Raw genomic sequence first — 22,912 nt, 5'->3', positions numbered from 1 at the left:
TTCTCAGCTGGAAACAGGATGAGATACCATTTGATTAGAAGTCAGCATTAATGGGTTCTTCTGGAAAAGCTTTACAGGTTCAATTTTCTGGATCCATTAATTTCTTAAACTCAAAGCAGAAGATACAAAGTCTGTGATAACAAGAAGGAAAAAAAAAGGTTGCTTCTATTAATCCCAGAATACCATTGTCTTGATAAAACCACAGAAAACTGGGTTTATTTTCAAAAGGTGGGAGAAGTATAATCTTCCAGATCTTCCACTGCTTCCATTTCTTGATACCAGAAAAATTCCTGGATGTGGAGTAAAGTGTCATCTCCAGGCTCTTTCAGATGTCTTTGCATTGCTGTTATCCCATGGGCCTGGATAGTAGGGACTGAAAGGAAGAGAGTTGATGTAGGGATGGGCAGCAAGCCTCATGAAAAATTCACCTTCTCTATCTATGTCATCAGTAAAAGAGAGAGATTCTGTGACAATTTTTTACCTTTTCTTTCACTGACTGTCCTACTTACTCCACAAATTGTAAATTATCTGCCTTCCCATTTCCCTTTAGAATATCCTTCAGTGTCACAGATACTATTTTCTGTCGGGTGGTCTTACTGATACAAATCTAACTAAATTTTAGATCAGTTTTTCACAGTCAGTTTTTATTTTTTCAAGGCTGCTGCTTCTATCTTGGACCTGGGCAAGGAAGTATAGTTGAAAGCTTATTGATTTTTCCCAGCTAGACTAGTGGGTTTAATAACATAGGTCTGGCCAAAACCCTTATTTTGATCATATCCTGGGATACATCAACAATACTGTTTTGTTATTTCTTCTAGCATAATTTATGGCTGTCAGTGCTATGCAAATATCCCAGCAATAAGTAGTAATGATATGGAGAGTGCTAAGTTAGCCCATTTCATCAGGGAAAAATAAACAGAAAAATCTAAGGCAATCAATGCACTTTGAGATGCACTGCAAAACAAATATATCTTCTTGTTATGAAGTTGCCATGATACAGTCTTTTGTTCACTGGATTGAATCAATTTTTTTTTATTCATGTGTGTTCCTAAATCAGTGAAATTTGGTGTTCAGGGTGTGTTTCTCCCTGCTGGTGATGTTCCAGAGCAGTTTGCAGTTTCCCTGCAGTCCTGTGGGGTGAAGGGTGCTGAGTAGCACTCAAATCTTGTAACACCATCAGTAGAAGAGCTCTGGTGAGTGTAGGGCACAGCAAGCAGTTGTTAATATTGAACTCTTATCTGAGACACTTGGGATGAGGCTATTGAGTTTCTGGCAGCCACAGGAGGGACAGATCCAGGTACCCAAATGTTACCTGTCAGCCTGCAGCTGGGTCATATTAGCAGCTCCAGCCCTGGCCTCTTCCCTCTATACTGTCCAGCAATGCCTGTTCATGGGTGCAGACACATCCTGTGTGTCTGGAAACAGAGCCACACGTGGGTGCTGCTTGCTGATGGCTGAGACCAACAAGTGCAATTCTGTCCTGTCCCCGGGTGGGACAGGCAGCAGGAAAACAAGCACGTCCCCTTTAGTATCTCCTGCCATGAGCACTAAGGACACTGCTCTCCCAGCATGGCTCTGGGGCCCCAAGGCAGCAGTGCTGAGGTGAGACTGAACCTGCACAGCTCCTGCTGAGGTTTTGTAAGCTCAGGACGTCTTTCTCATCAGGGAATAACGTTGGGAAACTGTGGAAAGGAGCATCTGAACCTGCTGGTAGTGTGTGGTGTGATGTGAGCTACCAGGCCTCTGTGGGAGGAAACTGAGGCTGTCACCGTGGTGTTAATCCGATTCCTGCCAGGAAAAAATAGCAAGTGAGCTATTTTAGTCATCCAGGACAGCAGTGCAGTGGCTCTGTGACATGTACCAAATATAGATTACATGCACAGCCCAGGAGTGCTCGCCTGCCTGAATCGTGTCTTCTACAGGTGTTGGCATAACTTCCCCTCCTGGGATTTGTTTTCATTTACATGAAGCTATAAAGGCCCGTGGGGCTGGTAAGGAGCAAGAACTAACTTTTACTTAAAATATCATAGCAAAAACAAAACCAAAAGCCTGGTGGAAAAGTGGAAGAAGTCAACTCTTGGGGTTTTTTTTTCCCCCCTTCAAAGTCAAAAGATGTGGCTTTTTTAAGAAAATATATACTTATGTAATTTGTCCTAATTTTGGTTCTTAATAACCAGCCTAGCTCAGTGAGAGCTGAATGGTTGCTGCAATTAACCCATGTAATGTTATTTGTGGCTCTCTTTGAGAAAGGACTGGTTTGCCCCAGCCCACAAGACTTATTTTAGATAATCATAATTATCTAAAATATCACAAGTGCAAATGTGATTTTAAAGGTAGTTATTCTTGTCCATGAACATGACAGGAGCTTAAAAGCCTGAGGCTTAACTAAGCTTAAAAGCCTCAGTTTACCAGTGCCTCAGTTAAGGGCATGCTTGGGAGCAACAGGTTTTGTTCTCCAAATGCTGTTCAGACAAACCTGGCACAACTGATTCACCACCTGCCCCCCATCTGCAGCCACTCTAGGCTGAACCCACTGGTTCTGGTAGGTCACATTTTGAGGAAGGAGTTCAAAGCAGAAATCAGAGTTCACATTAGTGAACACACTGACATTAGTGAACATAAAGGATTGGGCCACATTTTCTTGCCCCTTGCTTGCCTTGAAGTGCTTGTCTGTCCCAGTGCACAAGCTGCCCTGAAATAAAGCTGTGCTGCTCAAATACAGACACAAAGCAGTTTGTTTTGTGCTGCTAATGAAACACCAAAGCTGCTTGTCCGTGCCCTGACCCAGGCGTCACCTCTGGGGAGCTGTGCTGGGAGGGGGAGCCCCATGAAGAGCTGCAGCAGCCACCCTCAGCCCAAGTGTAACCTGGAGTGGGGATGAAGGGCCTCCAACACTCCCTGGTCCATCAGCCCCTCAGTGCTGCTCACTCAGTGCATGGGTGTGGAGGGATAAAATGTAAGAAAATAAAGATAGTGCAGAAGGTAATGTCACACCTGAGGAATTGCAGCTGTACCAATCACCAAAGATTAGGAACAGCCCTGCCCTTAACAGGCCACAGCTGTGTCCAATAAGGAGAATAGTGCTACAAAAGAATGGGTTAGCTGGTTGAGAAGAGAGCTGCAGTTGGTTGGTTGGGCTGTGAAGAGAGCTGGAATTTGTTGGTTGTGCTGTGGAGAGAGCTGGAGTTTGTTGGTTGCTTTGTGAAGAAGGAGTCAGTGCTGTGAGAAGCTGCCTATGAGAAATTGCTGAGAAGGTATGGAACTTTCACAATAAGATGACAACACATGGGTGCTTGTTTTATCAGAGCTCTGCCTGTTAAACTGGGGATTATGGCAGCACTGAAGGAAAACATGACTCCCATACCCATTTATGAGGCATTGTTTAATGCTAACTTGTCATTAAGTGGACTGGGGAGGGAGAAGGCTTTTAAAGACTTGAGAAAATGGCTCCATATTGCACGAAGAGCCACTTTTGTGGAAAAAACTGTGTACACACACAAGACCATCTACATAGCCCTCCCTCTCCCAAGTGTGGTCATGGAGTGGACCCTGGGATCCTGGAGAGGTTCTCACCTGGCAGATGCTGGTTTCCCTGCAGCTCCCATAGGGATGAGGCTGGGGACTTTTCCATCACTCCTTTTGTCATGGGTCTGACTGTTGGGTTTGGGATGTGCTGTCCAAGCAGAAAAGGGGGATGCTAGCACAGCAGGTCATTGCTTTCTTGGGGGTAAATCTCTATCAGCCAAAGCATGGAAAGGGTGAAGCAGGATTGCTGTTGAAAACAATGGAGGGAGCATCAGCTCAATGATGGTTTGTGATCTGTGGGGTTACTGACTGCAGTGGGCTGGAAACTCCTTTTGCACAGGGCTTGACATAGTTAGACAAGACTGCAATGCAATAAGGTAGCTGGAGCAGCAAGAAATAGGAACTTTGTCAGATTCATAACCAGCACTTTAACCAACCTCACTGTTGCATCATCCCAAGGATGATGTGGTCTCTCTCCTGGAGAGCATTTGTACACCAGAGGAATGTTTTAAAGCAATGTGATTGGCTTTCTTAGTTAAAACCTCAGGGAGAGGCCAGAATAGAAGAATCACCTTCAAATTCAGCAATCCCCATTTTAAAGTGCACTCTATTGCAATTTATTGTAAAGTAAAAGATGTATAGTTCTGACCTTAAAATTGCAGTCTCAAAATTGAATGCAGTATGTATGTTATGTGAAGCACATTTTCTATGAAGTATCTTTTTCATTTTACAAGACAACTGATTCCATATTTAAAACATGTATTTGGTGCTGACTGTAGCTTTGATTTCTCTAGCAGAGAAACACTAATTCAAGAGCTGTGTTGAAGAAATGCCTTGGATTGGGAATATTTTTAACTGAAATGTAGACTTTCTGAAGGCTTCAAGGGATGGGCACTTTGCCTGAAGGGAGTCACATCAAAAGCTCTGCCTAGCGTTTAATCTACAGGTTTCCTGGAAAACCTTATCATTACACACTTTTGTACTGATATTCAGTCTGATGCAAACCAGATCTATTTGTACTTGTGCCCCTACCTAGCTCAGTTACCAGCATATATGTGAAATGCTGGATAAAAAAACAGACATGTAAGTTCCCATCTGATATCAGAGATTAAGTGGGAAAAAGTCCTGAAAACTAGATTGAGAAAACTGTTAGTGCCTAATAATTTTCCTGCAGGAGGGCAAGCTGAGAGGGGCTCCCAGGAACCACACATTAGGCATGATATGAACACAGAAGATGCAGGGTTTTGGGCAGTGTGACTGAAAAGTGAACAACTCCTGTCAGCCAAGAGTGCAACTCCTCACCATGCTCTAAATCACAAGTCTCAACTTGGCCAGCAGCCCTGTGCTAAAAACACCCATTTCTCTCCAACACAATGTCTATAAATGGAGCTAGGACAACTGTGTCAGCAATCACAGAGTATCTCAACTTGGCAGGGACCTGAAACCATCATCGGGTGCCTGGCTTGGAGGCACCTGAACTTCAGTGCAGTGGACCCACCCAGCTCTGCTTGCAGCTGCAGTGTGCTGGGGGGCACAGGGGCAGCAGGCACCCCAGATCTGCTGCCCTTGGCCTCACAGTGCCTCTTGCAGCCAATGATTTGTGTCTCCAGCAGATGGCCCAGCCAGCCCGCAGCCAGCCGTGCCTAGCTCTCCCTGGCAGGCTCAGCGCAGGGAAATGGGATTGTGATCTCTGCGCACTACTCGAGACTGGCACTTTCAAAATCAGCCCAAGTTTAAGATTATACAGAAAAGTGGTTTTATGTACATCAAACTAAATATTCATTAGTACCTCAGGAAGCAGCAAATTTGAATTTAAGACATTTTTAGCAATAGTGGCTGCCTATCAGTGACTCAGTACTACCACGTCACAGCTGCAGAGTTTTGTGCATGTGTTTTCATGCCCAGAAAATTTATTTTCTGCAATAACAAGGACCAAAATGGAAAGTATGCAGCTAATGCATCAGTTCTGCTTTTTAATGTGACTGGCTCCGGTCTTCTCAAACTTACTGGAAATATCACCATGACATATTTCCCCTTCCAAAAATCAATACCTGTTGGGAAAATAAATGCTCTACTGGATGGAAAGCTGGCACTCAACAGCACTTGATTTCCACTTGCTGTTTACAGTAAAGCTAGATACATACTGAGAATCATCTGTAGTTTATATGAAGTGTTGACTTTCCCTCAGAAAAATCTGTACTATCTGCTAGCTTACTGGTTTCTAATGACAAAATACAACACTTCATTAACTGATTATGCCCTGTGCTGCTTTTCCCCTGTAAGAATACAAGCCTGGCTTTTCTAAACCTGATGTAAATAAATTTCAGATTTCACATATAATGACTTCTAGTCATGCATGTTTTGAAGCTCATTCTTCTAAAATGAGACAACTTCTCTTTCTAAATTCAGCAATCACCAATAACTGACTGTAGTTTGCAATGAGCAGGACGTATTATTCTATATATCATTTGCATAAACTGTACCTGTAAAATTGGGATTCCACAGATTTGTTCCTGTATATCATCTTTGAATTAAAGAACAGAATGAATCAATATTTGCTATGAAATATGTTTAATCTGTCTAAAATTGTATGTAAGGATAGGAATAAAGATTTGGCAGTGATCCCTACACCAGTTAACTACAGCTGCTGATTTTTTTGAGGAAGAAGTACGAAAATGGTCTGTTGGCATACCTGTGTAATTTTTACTTGAAGAATCCTAAAAACTTTGGCAAGCCACAACTTTACATACACACTAATACCACAAAACTAAGATATAAAAGCCATTTATTCAAAAAAATGTGGTGGTGTCAAATCACATACACAAGCCAATATTGAGCTACAAACACAGACCAAACAGTTCTATAAACAGAAATTGGAGTGTTCATATACCATAGTACCTGAAAAAGACCGTTAATAAAAAGGAGTCCATAAGTATTTCATTTCACTTTTTCTACATGGCTCCTTGCTGAATGTCTTTGCCTAAGTTAGTGTACACTGAGCCAGAGGTAGAGTCCCAAGTAAAGCATCTAATGCCTCAGGGCTCCATTAAAAACCTTTATTCTTCTAAACAAAAGGAAAGTCTAGTCTATAGTTTTCTGTATGACACTGAAGTAAAGCCTCTTTGCTTGAACAGTACGGCATTCCCAAGCGCATTTGGCATTAACCTAGATTGAGACTGTGCTGTGTGGAACCACCTCAGTTCTCCTCCCCTTCAGACTCCGACTCTGCAAGAGAAGAGAGTGAAACACTTCATGTAGGCTGCACAAGGACACTGATGTGAGTAATTATATAAAAATAACAAGATATCCTTCCAAAACGAAAATTTTCACCATGCCTAGTACTTCCTAGGAAAGGCTGATAGATCAGAGAAAACAAAAAAGAAACACACAGCTTCAGGAGATGAAGGTTTACTCTGCTGCCCTCCATGGTGGAGCTCTTCATTTACAGATCTGTCACTAAAATTTTCACCATGTTGCTATGAATGATTCTGGTCCTCATCTACAGAGCCACAATGTGTACTGGAGCTGAGTTTAATAAAGGATCAGCATTATTTGCTCACTCTTCTAATCTCTATGAGTAGACTGTACTACTCTCATCCAGGAAGCACCCTTGAAACTATTTGATTTGCAAATATCAATCAGCATCACCATCCAGCTTATCTAGAAAGGCTGCCCTACAGGAGGTATGAAACATGTACAAATCAATTTTTAAATGATTTTTATGGCATAAGATAAAGTTCATTTAGTAATAGAAGCAAAAGAAGTAACCTAGAAGCAGGAATACACATGCTTGTTTTGTAACCTAAAGCTGCTTTGCATCATATTATATTTCTGTGCTCACCTGACAGGAAAGGGCTCACTGCCAACAAACATTACAGCACAGATCAGATTTCTGAGGGCAAACATGGGCTGCGTGTTTTTACAGAAACATTTTGTCTCCGTTTGTACTGGACTTTGTAATTAAGGACATCTGGCAGAGGGGACATGCAGGAAAGGATAAAAATAAAGAGCAGCCAAGGCATACAAGCAGAAAATTTTTTAGAAAAGCTTAATTTGACCAAGCTTGCCCATCCAAAATCTAAGTGTGAAAGCAGCTGCCATTTTTATACTGCCACCTGAACATGTGAATTGCTGCTAAGTTTTATCTGTTCCTAGTGCATATTTCCTCCGAGTTTATAAAATAAATTACATTAAATGGATGCAAATGGACCCAAATAATTCTATCCATATCTATTACACATGGATGCACCTTCCCAACTGATGGGGAATTTTTTTTTTCTATGTAAAAAAAGGTAACTTATTCAGTAGAAGTATTTTCTTATCAAGAACATGAGGAAAACCAAGTTAGGGACTAAAGAAACTAGTCCCCCTTCTAAAGAACCATTTTAAAGCAGCAAATACAGACCACATGATGTTAACCTGACCATTCAGCTAAAGCCAGTTTCAAAAGCCAAGGTGCAGGCAAGCTCATGCTCTGTGCCATTGAACATGACAACAGCAAAAAAGGCACTGAGACAGAAAACTGTTTGGCTGCAGGTGTTAGCACCAAGGTACTCAATGCTGCCACCAGTGCAGAGTTCCTCCCTGCAGAAGCTGAAAGAGTTTATCTATAGACAAGTGGTACCCAGTGAATAAAAGGACTTCACAGGGACACCATAATCACTGAAAAAGCAGCAAGTGTTGCTAGGCTTAGCCATGCCTGGAAACAATTGAGATGGTCATGCCTGCTGTTTTGAGTCCTGAATACTTCATATCCTGGTGCAACTAAAATGTGAAGAAAAATCATTTGTTTTGCAAAGAGACTACCATAGTTCTTCAAATGAACCCATACCTTCTTCAGCATTTTGCAGCCACTCCACAAATTTCTTCATCTGGTCAAGAAAAACACTTTTGCCTTTAGCAACATGTGCTTCTTTATACCACTTGAGGATAGCTTCTTCACTCAGAACATCAGCTGAAATACAGATCAGTGTTTGTAAAAAGAAATGTATTTTTTAGAGATTAGCAGATTTTGAACATGAGAGGACAAAGATTTTTTTAAAGGCAGCATACAGCTAATATGATTGCAGTGGAACAAGCTTTGCATGATCTATATTAGGCTTCAAATACAGAATATTTGATGCATATAATGGGTTCCAGATGCAATAAAATGTGTAATGTATTAGGCTTAAAATAAAGTATCAAATATTGTGCTTCTGTCAAGAAGAGTTCTTTCTTCATCTGTTTTAAATATACCACATAAGATTGCTGGATAAAAGAAATATAATAATCAGCCTGCACATCTTGGAAGCTACCGCAATAAGAATTACCATGCTTTTTCTTGCTGTTGTATCACAGAATTGTGCATGGTTCTAGAAGTCTGAAGTGACAGATACCTCCTGACTGAACATTTAAGAGACAGTCAGTAGGGATTTTCTGCAATTATTTTCCCCTAAAGGTCTTATATTGTTTTTAGCTAATAAGTTTTAAGGTCGCTATTCTGACCACCCATTTCAAGGGACTGGCTTGGAGGGACAGCACAGCTGACATTTTTATGTCAAGAATCAGGAACAAAATAGCTGTCACTGAAGAGATGTGAGGCTGAGTACAATTCAGAATAAAGAAATACTAATAAATAGCAAGGACACTTATTGTTACCAACATATGCAAATTTAGGTCCAGTAACAGACCTCTAGCCCCAGGACAAAGCTCCTGTGATCCAGCCAAGCCAAGTAACTCAGTAATTGATGGCTGTAAAGGCAAAATCTGGGATCCACAATGGCATTTTGGCAGTTATGTAATACAAGAGGCAAGAACAAACAACAACATCAACAAGAACAAAAAAATCAAACTGTATTTGTTCTATAAAAAGACTAAAGACAGCTTTCTACACCTCATTAAAATTTCCATTCTTTTTGTCTTTGAACAAACTACCCTCCCTGCCCAAAATCAACACATTTATGTACTTCACTGCTTCCCTCAGCTTCTTGGTACTGTCCCACCCACTGGGTATTTGCTTGCCAAGGCACCAACCCTGACCATCACCTTCTGCTTCAGCCTAAAGTTAGAGCAGATGTGGCAGGGAAGGGAAGAAGACAAACTGAAATAAATGACACTAAAACCCCAAAGCATCTGATCAAATGAGACAGAGGAGACACATTTCACATATGCTGTTGAATAATACACAGATGGAAGCAACCAGGAATACATTTGAACTTAATCAAAACTATTCCAAGACATTCAACAGTAACTGAATGTGAAATCTCCTTGAAAATTAGGAATTTAGTAAGAGCGTGTGACTGGAAATTATCTTGTCTCTCAGGAACTTTTCCAAAATAAAACCTCTTCTGCAGTTTACTGCAGCTGACAGTAATGCTGAGGAAATGCAGGGAAAAGGGGACTGAGCTGGCTCTAGGCTTTTTTCCATATATATAAATTGTACTTGGGGAACCTACAAGAGGGACCAAAGAATTCCACCATCTTCCTGAAATCACAACTTGCCACATTGAACTTCTTCTCCAATGTTTCAGAAATGCTGGAGAGAAGAAAGAGGTTTTGAACATGTTGCCTTAACTACTTGCTGGTAGTCCTCAATAGCAGCTCAAAGGCATTACAGTATTTCATGAATCTGGATTTTAATTTAGCAAACCTGAAAATATTTCACATGGACTCATGAACCTGAAGTTTAATGTAAAAGTGCATGTGAAAAGATTACATTTCCCTCAGAGTCCTGAGGTTCACACAACTATATCTGCAAAATTACTCAGGGTATGGCACATAGGACAGGCAAAGAAAATCAGGAGAGATTTTAGAAAAAAAAAAACAACCAAAAAAACTAAAGTAGAGCAACCCTGTCCTGAGCTCAAGCTCTGGGGCAGTGTGGACATTCACAAGTATGAAGCTGTTGTATAGAAGTGCTGAAGCCCGTTGCTTCATGACAGGTGACATTTTAATACTGTGCAAGGAAGCACCTTCAGGTAGGAACATAGCTCAGTTCAAAAGTAATAGGACTCAAGTCTGGTTTTTGTCTTTATTTTGATTTGAATCCCGTAAGCTCAATGGTTTTGTGGCCAAAAGGGAGAGTGGAATTTCTCCCTCCCTTCCCAAAACCCCCATCTGATAAAAGCAGCATGCACTCTCACTGTGTGCCTCAAAGATTAAAACATTCTCAAGTCTGAAAGACTTGAGAAAAATTTGCCTGTATTCAACTCCATGGCAATAAACCTCCTACCCAAACAGAGAAGAACAAAATGCCCTGAACTACAAAAAGGGCAACTGCAATGCTCTTTTAATTTCTCAGAAATGTTATGTGTAATACATTCATGCCTCCAGTGCTCTTAAGGGATGGCATTCTCCCACCTGCACAGAGATGCTCAATTCAACAATCATGCAGGGCAGGGTATAGTTAATCATACCTCTAAGTTGCTTTGAAGCAGTGGGAAGGGAAAATGGAAGGAGGAGGAAGGGAAAATGGAAGGAGGAGGAAGGGAATGACTCATTTTGTATATATATAGTTATTCCTCATTAAAGTTGATTATAGATATATTTTAATGGCTGAAGCTGAGCACTGCAGTTTGTGGGCGTGTGCACATCATTCTCACTGCAGTCCCAGGTGATGTCAGCCCCAGAGAGCTGCTTTTCCTGCAGGTGCAGCCAACTGCCACTCAAACCACCCGCGAGCAGAGCCTCCAGGGATGTCCCTCATGAAAGGGAGAAGCTGCAGAGCACAGAGACTGAACAGCCCAGTCTCTTTTCTTCAGGGTTAACTGGAAAGTTACTTGAAGTTCAGGTCTCAGCTTTGCACTCAATCACCCGGTTCAAAGGAATTCCTGCTTTTAACTCAAACCACATACCCACGGGCAGTAAAGGGAAAAGCACACCCTGGCAGCTGCCAACACAGTCAATCAATCTGCAAAATTCAATTCTATGGCAGCTAACTCAGCTGGGAACACAGATCCTTCAGACAAGGCTTCTTTCAATGCAAGGAAAGTCACCCACAGTACAGTTAAGGCCCTTCTGGTTTGTTTTGGGTTTTTCCCAGGAAAATTTTGCATCAAGTACCACAAAAAGTACTTGAATAATTAAGATATTTAAAGATAATTGTAATCCATCAAAAAACAAAACCCCTGTATGAAGTGAAACTTCAAGATTCCTTTCTTCTAAGTGTTCCCTGCAGAATTTGAGAATCTCTGTCAGTCTGCATCATTTGGTTGCTGTATCTCTGTACTGCAAAAGAATATCTCTGAGGTCTAATTATGCCTCAAACCAGAGTCCTACTTCATATGCACTTGCAATCAGTTATTACTTGTACTTTGTAAATGTTGTCTTGAATTCAAATGAAAAAGTACAGAGACTTTGTGTTTGCCATTCAAAGGGTGAAATTCTGATCTTCATGAAAGGAGCAATCATTAATTTCAACAGTGTCAAGATTTCACAACTGAAATTTCAAGGATATACACAAACTAAAGGAAAGGGATCAACAGGTGAATATGATATATAGCATGTATTCCAATAACAACAGTGCTTATTTTACCAACAGTGAAGGGACACACTGCAACACAGAAGGAACTAGCAAACAACACACATCTTACAATGCAAGCAAGGAAGCCAGCAAACTTACTGAGTGCCACTCAGAATTCAGCAATTCTTATTCTGCAGCTGGCTTTTAGATCTTGGTCAAAATGCAGCTGTTTGATAAACAATTGTACTGGCTTAAAGTGAAAACCAGAGAAGCAACATCATAGCTGGTGATCAGTAGAGAACTGCACAGGTTATTTTACTCTATACTGTCTCAGGAACACAAGGGTAGAGTAATAATAATAATAATGTTAACAAGCTTTAACCAACTACAGAACTGTTTTTGCAAATTATACCTACAAGCCAGTAAGAAGCTGCTGCTACTTAATGGAAAATAGGGCTTGGGTTTACACTGGGGAAAAAATGGATGCTCTGTCTTGTTTAGAGACAGAACAGGAAATTTTAAAAAATCAACACCACAGACTTTCAAGATCTTCTAGGTGCTAATGAGCCCCAGCTGTCAACATGTTTAGGTATTAACAGGTAATTCACAGGAAAGTAATCCAAGGGCTATTTTATGATGGAAATATGGAAAGCATTGAGATGCAAGATGTTGGACATCCTGATGAGAGTAGTCATGGCACTAAATTAGTCAAAGCGTGACTGGCATTAGGTGCCTATCATCACTGCTGTCTATTTTTATGCTCAGGAAGCACTCCCACCTCATAATGAGTAACAAGCAACAACTGAATGTGGATTCATGCTGGTACAAAGCTGCATTTTTATCTGCCCATTCAGACATTCAGATACCTTTATTTGTCACTAGATGAAGTTCATTAGGGACCCTGAAACCTCTCCAGACCTTGTGCATGTTACACTTCAGAACAACAGAAAGGGGAAGAGGGGTGTCTGCTGCTCCCTCACTACTGACACAGCCAATACCAGCTTTAGAGGCTTTTTAACTCAGCTATTAGGAAACAGAAGATACATTGTAACTGGGAAGTTATCTAAATAAAGCACACGTCTACAAAAAGACTCCATAGCTGGTTTTTAGTGGATAGATACAAACTGGGCAGAAGGACAGGGTGAAATCTACCAGCACTGAAACAAAAAAGAGGCAGACAGCATAGCACTGCACAAACCACACCATGAGCCACTAAAGCTCAACAGAGTCATGTAAAAGAAACAGGAATTGAAAGCCTAGTGCTCCCAGAATCTTCCCTGGTTGACAAAGTAGCATGTCCTCACCTAATGGACACTGTTAACTCCAAAGCTGCCAAAACCAGACAGAACTGATGCATCCAGCACCCAGAAGGGCCCTATGGCAGTGGTTGTAGGGTCAGGCAAACAGTTGCCAGCAGGCAGCAGGTTTGTCAAACAGGGCAGATCCAGCTTCAGCCTAAACAGGGCCAGAAAGGGCTGGCAGCTGTGCTTCCACATGACTGCATCAGATGGCAGAGGCAGGTGCTTCCACATGCCTGCCCTAGGTATTCCAGGCAGGAATACAGGCACAGCACATATTGGACAGACCATACAGTAGCTCCAAACACTCCTCGAGACATCATGTGAATACTAAACAGTATTGAGGCACCTGTATGCTGAGGCTGAAGTTGTCTCAGCCCTCCACACAAATCTGCCCAAGTAATCTCCTGAGTCAGAACAAGAGCATGTGAGGTGAGCAGAGTAGATGGGAACTAGACTCTCCAAGCATATTAAGTTTAATATTCAATTCAGTGATTTATTTTCTTTTTGATTTTAGAATGCTTTGGAATTTCAGGACTGCTCTTGCAGGCTAACACAGTAATGAATCTACAAAAATTCTGAAAGCAATCCTACACAAGACTATTTCTGGCTTGACCAGCAGTTATGCTCTGAGTGCACAGCAATTACGCCTCTCATTCACCATGTCCGAAGCAAATGTTCTTTTCCAAAGAAAACTGAATCAAATGACTGCTGCAGCTTGCAGGTTCAAGTTGTTCTATGGTTATTAATAGTATTTACAAACTATAGAATTTGAGGGCAGAAGGACAAGGTGCATTGCTTTTTCATTTATCATGGATGCCACACTATATTGAAAGAAGGACAGAAATAAATCCACATGACTCACTTCCTTCTGCCTTCTGAAACCATGAAATTATTGTAACAGTTGGAACTCATTTGCCTTGAACATGTACCTGGACTCAACAGGGTGAACAAAGATCAACATTAGGTTTCTACTCCTGCTGATTTTTCTTCTCCAACTATTTATAGCAAGAACAAACTGTTTGGCACCCACCCATCACACGCGGTGCAAGACCATTAGTCTCTATGACAACCTGATCAGAATAAACTTGTGAAGAAGTCAATTCCACAATAAAAATGAAATCCATCAAAACTATAGCACCTGCAAAAAATTGGCAGGAAAAGAAGAATAAGAAAAGCTCCTTCTGGTAGGGAGTGAGTAAAAAAAAACCTCCAACTCCAAACCCCTGAAAAATCTTCCTGCTAGGAGGGTTTGCACTCTCAAGGTTTCTTAAAACCAAGCTCTGATCTGTTGAAATCTGCCAGAAATTTATAGAAATGTCTTCCTAGAACTGATTGTATGCAAGGACTAAACTGCATTTGAAATGACTGGACAGTGCTTGATCCTGCTCACACTTCTTGAATGGGATGAAAGCAACAAAAGGAGACAAGGGCTTGTTTTGGCTTTTCCTGCTGCCACACACTCCTTTGAATACTCAAAGCACAAAGTATTCCAGAGTTCAACACCAACACAGCCTTCTCATATGCACTGCTTGGTTCAGCATCATAAGAGAGTGGTTGACACTGAGAATCCAAGCACAGAGTACAACAGTGGATCCTACACTTTTACCTTTATAAAAGAGTACCACTATCTTCTGAAAGGCTTTCATGAAGTGGATGTTGTCATAACAGTACTCCTGCACCTTCTGGAGTAGGATCAACTCTGACTGGCCTTGAGTGCTGAACACAGCAAGTAGGGGGGCATATTGCTGAAAGGAAGAGAGGGTAAAAAATAAAATGCATGTCAGTATACTTCAACTTTTTTAGAATAAACATCACAAATTTTATCCCTGAAAGTGTTTCACTGAAACCTTAGATTTACTTGCACACTGCATTTTCTAAAACACATACAATGCATATACACAAATATCCATGATGTTCTGTAGCATGTCCTGCATGCTTAAAGCTAAAATTCAGTACCACATAGTTACTGAATTCTGTAAAATCAATTTATAAAGCCCACAATCTGGCATTACTTCTGTCATACATTTCACAATGCAGCATTCTGTTCATTCAGGAGTGATGCTTTACAGATGTTCACAATGTAAGACATCCCAGGATGAAATACATGAAAAAAAGTCTCTAGTTTCACAGGAGTTTTAGAAGTCCCAGGAAACTGAAATAAAGGAAATTATTCCAAGTTAACTGTGATCAACTGTCCTTATTTTTTCTCATTATCACAATTAGGAATATCATGACAGCCTTTGGTAAACAGCAACATTTTCCAAGCACAGTATTAACTGCTCATGTTACTCTGACAAGACAGTAGTGGTACATTTCATAGTCTTTTTTTAGTGTTTATTAATATCATAAAAATAAAGCAAAAACTTACTTGTTATGCAATTTTCCCCTCTTATTTCAGATCTTAAAACTAAAAATTACACTGAAGGACCCTATCTTTCCTTAAAAGCTAGTGTTTATATCCATATCTCTCCAATTTCCTGTCAGCTTAGCCTCTGATGAGTTCAGCTAAAACTACAATCTTAAAATTAAGATAATATTAAGAGCATTTTTCAAAGATGAAGTTTAATTACCTTTGATCTTCAGAGATCTTAGCCAAATATACATTGCATATTACTATTTCATCTGCTCTTGCACTAATCAGCCTTTCTTCCAAGTTTTCAGTAACCCCCAGTTTGGCATTTTCCAGCTGGACTTGCAATGGCCTGAGATCACAGAGTTGTGGTCTGAGTGACCAGGGCTACTGCTGGTCTTAGTCAGGTGACAAACCACCCATAGCACTGATGGGCATGTTTACAAGTACACTTCAGTACCTCTCCACAAAGGGCTAATCCTGAGGGTTTTATCCAATATGGTCCATGGAAACAGTTAGTAAAACACATGAAAATCAACTGAAATTGGAAAGGTTGTTCCAAAATGGGTTTTTCAATAATTATCAGCTGTTTAAATGAGCATGAAATCACAACAGCCACAAGCAGCTCAGCAGGCTGACGGTATTTAGTACTTTTGGAAGAAACTCCCTTAAAACAGCTAGATATAGCTAACACCAGAGGCCAGGTTTTTCCACTCCTGGCAGGTATAGCCACATCTTTACAAACAACATCAGTGCTTTGGTTAGAGCACTGAAAAACTTGTGCAGGCTGTGAGTAGCTCTTTTTCCCCTTTTAGCCCTTGTAGCATTGAGCTAATCCTACAATTTAGGGAAACTGTAGGAAGGCAGGGCAATATACAGTGCAGATGGTTTATTTAATACCCTCAGCAGAACTCACCCCCATCCACAAGTTTGTGAAGTGCTGCTGTCTATAAACATTAATAAAAATGCTAGGTTTTCAGTTTGGAAGTAAATTGGCTTCATTTTGCCACATCTGACTTTATCCCCTTCACATTCCTCCCTCACTCTCAACTGGTACAAGCTCACAGTTATGAGTTTTACAGATGTCTAAATGACTAAGGAACCTTCTTATTGCTGGCTGAAAAAGTGGCATTATTTTCCATTTGAATCATGTTAGGGATCAGGGGGTCAGCACCCACACTGATGTGAAGTTCACCAGAGCCCTGCCTGCAGTGAGAATTGTCTGAAAGATTCTCCTCACTCATGGAGAACATCTCTTCTCTGCATTGGAGGAGGCCAAGGCACTAAGCTCCTCCAGTGTCACAGTGAGGTTACTGGGACAATGAGGAGCTTATTCTGTGAGATCCAGGGTTGAACAGCTTGCCCTGTCTCCTCATGAGGTCAGCTCCTGCTGGTCCTGCCATATGGATGGCACACATGACTTTAACTGCACTGCCCAAGTATGCTGGCTCATGGCTGCCCATCTCAACCCTGCTATTAGGTAGCCACCCATCCAGCAAGGCTTTTTAAGATCTGTGAACTAAGTCAATACTCTATGTTCTGACCCATCTCATCTTTCCACGAGGGGTGCCTTGTGTACAACTTACTGAAAGAATCTGGTAAGTTAGAGACTGGTTAGAGACAGATGTGAAAGCTCTGGCAAAGTGGTTTGTGAAAGTTACCTGTCATACAAGAATGGGGCCACACAAGAATAAATCCTGACATGTCTGACATGTCACAGATCAAGTATGTATTCATACACAGCCCAAACACAGCACCAGGTCAAAGCAACTCCCTGACTGTTTCCTGGGACATTGACACAAAGCAGGGCACAGAACTGAGCTCTGTACCATCCTAACACTGTTAATCCACTTTCTGGAGTTGGCTCATACACTGAGGTAGCTGAGAGCCCTAAGAGAAGGATCCAAGATCTGTCTCTACCTATCCTAAGAGGAAGGAAGTGAAAAACGCTGTTTCATTTTTTAAGACTGAACTGTAAAGAAGCAGCTATCAAAGTCTAAATTTCTATTTCTATTGCTTCTATTAAAATTCTACCCCAAGTGCAAATAGTAAATACCTCATACAAATTTTCCTCTGTTTTTAGAAAGTGGATGTACCTAGAAAGATGCCTATCTTATACAGGCAAGATGCCTTACCTAATTCATTGGGGTGATGCAGAGGACTAAACATGCAGTCAACAGGATTTGTACAAAGCCAGCTATGTTTCTCTTTTCCCAGAGTTCAAATATTCCAGAAAGTGTTTGTTAATTTGCCCTGCAGTACTAGACAATAAATCTCAATGGATACTTTGTTACAACTCAAAGAGAGATAATCAAATTTTACATCAAAGGAACAAAAAAAACAATGTCTCTCCTCCTTCTGGAAACTATCTTGTCTTTCTCCTGCTATTTGAGCCACTTGAGAAAACTTGAAGGCATTCAGTCTTGCCATCAAAGACTACACAATATCCCAAGAGACTGCATTTCTAGGATTACTGACTGGGAAACCAAATTCAGACTAAAGGACAGCAGCAGTAGGAGCTAAACCAACATGGGAACACCCAAGTATGGAGACACATCCAATATGAAGAAAGATCTATTTTACCATAAAGAGTAAATCCCGGATTGCTTCTGTTCCAAGGCAAACCTTTGAAGCCCTGGCTATGAGGGAGTATTCTCCTGGTCATAGATTACCTGCTTAAAAGACTAAGTCTGCTGAAAAGCTTCTGCTCTCACATCCAGTGTCTTGCACTGCACAATTACTTCAGACTTACATGAGGAATACCAGTGATGGCAGTGATTGATGCTTCTGCATTGGTTTGGTGTTTCTTTTCCATCCCAAAGTCTTCAGAGTTTTTGTACCAACATGCAGTGGTAGTACTGCAATATTGCAGCTTGTCTTTCTATATATTCAGTTCCCTCATCCTCAAGGACAGTAGCTGGATCAGAGAGTAACCACACTGTATGTACACACAGTCCAAGCCAGCTCACTTGACAAGTCACTGAGCATCCAGCTACCACAGCCAACATTGGCAACAACCAATTCCCAGATTCTGGCCTTGGCATTCCTGCCGGGATCTATCCAGCCCTCTGCACAGCCAGCACAGGTGCTGCCTCACCATGCTCCCAAAATGTCTTTGCTTCTGGCAAAGACATTGCAAAGGCACTTCCTGCAGGCTTACTAGTCAGGTTTGAGCAGGCTGAGTCCCAGCAGTCACTTAGCCCTGTCCCAGTGCAAGGAGCTTCTCAGGGCCCTGGCACCCTGGGAAAGCACAAGGAAGAGAGGCTCAGGCTGTGACCACCTTGGCTTGCTCTGGCACTGTGGGAGTCAAGGCACTCAATGATCTGAACTACCTCAGCCCTCAGCATCCATTTGACAGAAGTCAGACTATACACAACGCTTGGCATGCTCAGCATCAGCCTTCAAAAATCTAAATCTCCTGGATTTAAACAGGTAAAAAACTTTGACAGCCTAAAAATGTGTTCTGTAAATTCACAGCATTCTTCTCCTCTTCACCCACGCACGCACCTTCAGATGTTTGAGGGCCTGCTCTGCCACCAGCTCTTCTTTCTTGTTCCATTCCACAGCATTCATGACACAGGTCCAAAGGAGACCAATCACTGCTGGCTCTGGCAGCTCATTTCTTTTCATTTCCTCTTTTACATAAAGCACTACCTGGAGAAGGAAATAAGGGACATTTCCAATGAACCAGAAATGATGCTGACTTTCCAAACACTTGTAGTCATTTACAACATCGTGGTGTAGAAGCATTAAGAAACAAAATTAGAACAAGATTTTGACCCTCCCCTCCAACCTAACAGTTAATGCAGTTAAAGGAAATACATTCTCAAGGATAAATTAAGGAAAACCACCCCCATCCCACAGACAACCACATTTGGAACTATAGAGGATATTTGGTTGCTTTAGTCTTAAGCACAGAGTGAATGGATTAATAAATTAAAATAGTTTAAAGAAAAACAGAGGAAATCTGTTCCTCTCTACCTAATGTTGATTTAAGTCCTTGATTATTATTATATAAAAACAAAGTTGTAAAAAAACCACTTTTACCTCCTTAATTGGGCATTCCTGAGAGAGACGTTCTTGCAGTTCTTTTTGAAGTTCTTTACGAGTCCCCAGTGACTGCTGAACTCTAAGGAAATCTGAGAGCTCTTTTAGACCTGCTTCAGTAAAATACTTGGCAAAATGGTCCACATTTTGCCGGTTGGCTGGAAATAGTTCCTAAAAAGACAGGAATGCTCTCAGTTAAATAACCATCTATGACTCTTGACAGAATGGAAAGAACATTTTTTAAGAATGAACAGTGGGAATAACCTGTTACTTCACTTAAAACACTGCTTGTATGCATACTTGAAAAGTCAACACTTCATTCATATTGCAGTGTTTCACTGTAGTGGAGGGAAAAAAATGATGTCAAGTTACACAAATAAGCTAACACCCACTCCATGTGAAGTGCATGTACTTATGAATAGCCATGAGCCAAACGTGTTGCTCAAAGCAGTCCTAAGAGGAACCATACTTTTTCCAGATTCCAAGAGTCTTGTCGGGAAAGTACAAAGGAATAGATGGCAAAGCACATTTATCATGCTCTCCCACTGCATCCACACATTTATCTCTTAAGAAAAGTACAAAGTGGCCCAGGCACCCTGACCTACCACTAATGCATCATTTAACAAAAATCACAAAGTCCACTATGTACTGTTACCATTAACTCCTGTAGGCATTTCTAATTAAAAAGCACTGGCAATTTATGAAAGTCCAGCTACTTATAAAAGTTAAAATTATTCTTAAAAATCACTATAGCAAATGCCCCATCTTGGAAAGCATTAAATGGCATTTGCTTACCATCCATTCTTGGTGTTTTAACCATGATCTCTGGGATGGATAACACTTTTTTTAACAAAGAAGTTGAAGACTTTCCATCTATTTACTTACTGACTAAAGAAATTAAGAAACTTTCATGAAGGCATCTATGCTAGGCAACATCATCTGATATTTTCCAGTTGTTTAAAAGAGCAGACTAATGAGAGCCAACAGTTGAAAGTTTAAGTAAGTCAAGCTTGAAATAGAAAGATGCAGTTTTCTTCCCTGCCCTCCCCAAACAAAAAAAGTGTAATTAGCCCCTTTCTCAGTTAATGGCAAATTATTTAAGACTTGGACACTTAAAATCAAGTACAAATTGAAGAGATGGAGGGGCATGGGAGACTCCTTACTTAGGATACTTGCTTAATTACATATTACTGAGGTAGAAACAGGAAATACTGCTGAGTCTCCAGGCACTGCTACACAGGATGTGTATTTGACTGCATTATCACAGCAGCAATCTTTCTGAAGGATTAAAAAACCCCAAATGATCTCCAAAAGACTCTGTGAGAAAAAGGCACATGAAATTGCTACATATTCATCTATTCTCTGAATACCTTGCTACAAACCCAGAACACAGGTTTTGAGTCCTAAGGCTGAAAGCCTTCTGCACTGTACCTACTAGGTCTGTTGCCACCACTGCAGGACCATTTATGCTCCCTAGATGGCTACTGCTGCAGAAAATTAGCTTACCATTACCATTACCATTAAAACACTGCTGCTTCAGAAAGCTACATTCAAATCTAACTCCTTATACTTTATATACCATTTGCAAAAGGAAAACATATTTAAAGAAATAGAGTTTCTCATGCCCATATGCTGGTATGTTTTGTTAGCAATAGTTAGGAAAAAAACACCATTTATTTAATTCCCAAGCCCCATATATACAGTCTCTAAGAAGACATCTGACTACAGGAAAAACATAGACAGAATGTAAAACCATGTGATACTTAATATTCCTGAACCTGTATCAGTGCTACAGCCATAACAATATTGCTGTGTTTCAAAACATTTTAGAAATGCTAGCAGAGTCTGAGGGGGAGTTAACATGCTTACAGCAAACTACCATCTGCATTTCATTTCCTTCTTTCTCCCTGGGAGAGATAAAGATTATTGAAAATATAGTGTACTTACTAGCAATCTCTTATCAAGGTTGGCTTTTCTTAAAGCAGAGGTAACAGAATTGGCATCTTTCTCTGCCATCCATGCTTTAAAAAGCTTTACAGCGAAAGAGGCTGCAATCCCTATCAGAGAAAAGCACAAAACTTGTTTCAGCAATTTTCAACAAAAATTAGAGTTGACTACAAGAAGTTCAAGTTTACAAAAAAGTTACAAGACTGTGGAATGAAAATACATTTATGACAACAGAAACAAACATATAGAGCTGAAATGCCTATTTTCTTCTTTAATGCAAAATTAGTTTTCTGAATTATACTAGATTGAAAATCTTTTCATTTGGTATTGCCCATCTCCATTCAGTTGTTCAAAGATTTACTTTGCATTTATTTTTCCTACATTCCCAATTCACAGACTAAGTACAATGCAAGAGGAAAAATTATGCATTAAATGGACAGGAAACGAAGGCACAAAGCAATAAAGAATAATCAAGAACAAGAACTAAAAAAAACATATATTCAAATGTTTTCTTAGCAAATCCTGGAATAGGGTTAAATAACTTTGCAACTTCAAGGTAACTGACTGTACTATGTTCTCCTAGGAGGCATTTAGTTGCCAGTTTTACCAGGCACAAACACTAGCTTAAGTGAAAAAATTCCTTCCTCGAGGCAAAAGTTAGTGTTTTGTGTACTAAATCAAACTAACTCTACCTCCACTAGCTGTGGATTTCCCAGGGGAGTTAATAAACCATGAAGCCCACATCTCCCATTTCCTAGAGCAGCGCCATCACCACAACCGCTCCAGGTTCTCCACTGCAAGTGCAGGGAGCTGAAGGAAGCTGAAAGGTCTCGGAGATGGAGCTCATCCTTGAGGAATGCTGCCTGTAGGTCAGTTATGATTCTCCATCCTACACTCATACCAACATCAGGGCTACTGAAGGCAGTGGTAATGGTAATGCATAAGGAAAAGCACTATCCTAGGCTACAGCTGGCCACTGTAGTTTTCTGTCTCACCTCCAGATAGTCCAGAAGCTCTTAGAGCTACATGGGACCTACTGGTGAGAAGGAGCTTCATCGCTCTTAGCCAATTTATAGGTAGATATTCATTATTTTTATTTCTAGGATACTTTGACTAAATGAGTCACCAAACAAGAACAGAATAGACTATTCTCAGACCACTGTAAAGTTCACTGATAATCTTTACACATCTTGACTGTTATGGCAGTTTTGGCAAGCTTATTTCAGGAGCTTAGTGGTGAGACATGATCCTTAGAGAAATATTGTACAGAACCAGGGATGCACCATGCCAGGCCAAGAGAGG

At 40.8% G+C, this 22,912-nt stretch overlaps 1 protein-coding gene across 1 annotated transcript in view; it reads right to left on the bottom strand.

Annotated features, from left to right (window-relative positions):
* Positions 1–6,293: 6,293 nt before the first annotated feature.
* Positions 6,294–22,912, bottom strand: part of BZW2 (basic leucine zipper and W2 domains 2) — a 56,193-nt gene continuing 39,574 nt past the window's right edge. The window contains exons 7-12 of the mRNA XM_054646116.2: positions 21,611–21,720; positions 19,664–19,834; positions 19,124–19,270; positions 14,873–15,011; positions 8,357–8,479; positions 6,294–6,750 (exon numbers count right to left, since the gene is read on the bottom strand). Coding sequence (XP_054502091.1) covers positions 6,722–6,750; positions 8,357–8,479; positions 14,873–15,011; positions 19,124–19,270; positions 19,664–19,834; positions 21,611–21,720 — 719 coding nt within the window. The 3' untranslated portion in view covers positions 6,294–6,721. The remainder of the gene's footprint in view (positions 6,751–8,356; positions 8,480–14,872; positions 15,012–19,123; positions 19,271–19,663; positions 19,835–21,610; positions 21,721–22,912) is intronic.

The sequence above is a fragment of the Agelaius phoeniceus genome, chromosome 1, assembly GCF_051311805.1.
Source record: "Agelaius phoeniceus isolate bAgePho1 chromosome 1, bAgePho1.hap1, whole genome shotgun sequence".
NCBI classification, from domain to species: Eukaryota; Metazoa; Chordata; class Aves; order Passeriformes; family Icteridae; genus Agelaius; species Agelaius phoeniceus.
Note: the sequence above shows the minus strand (reverse complement) of the source record. Positions and strands in the feature narration are given on the sequence as shown.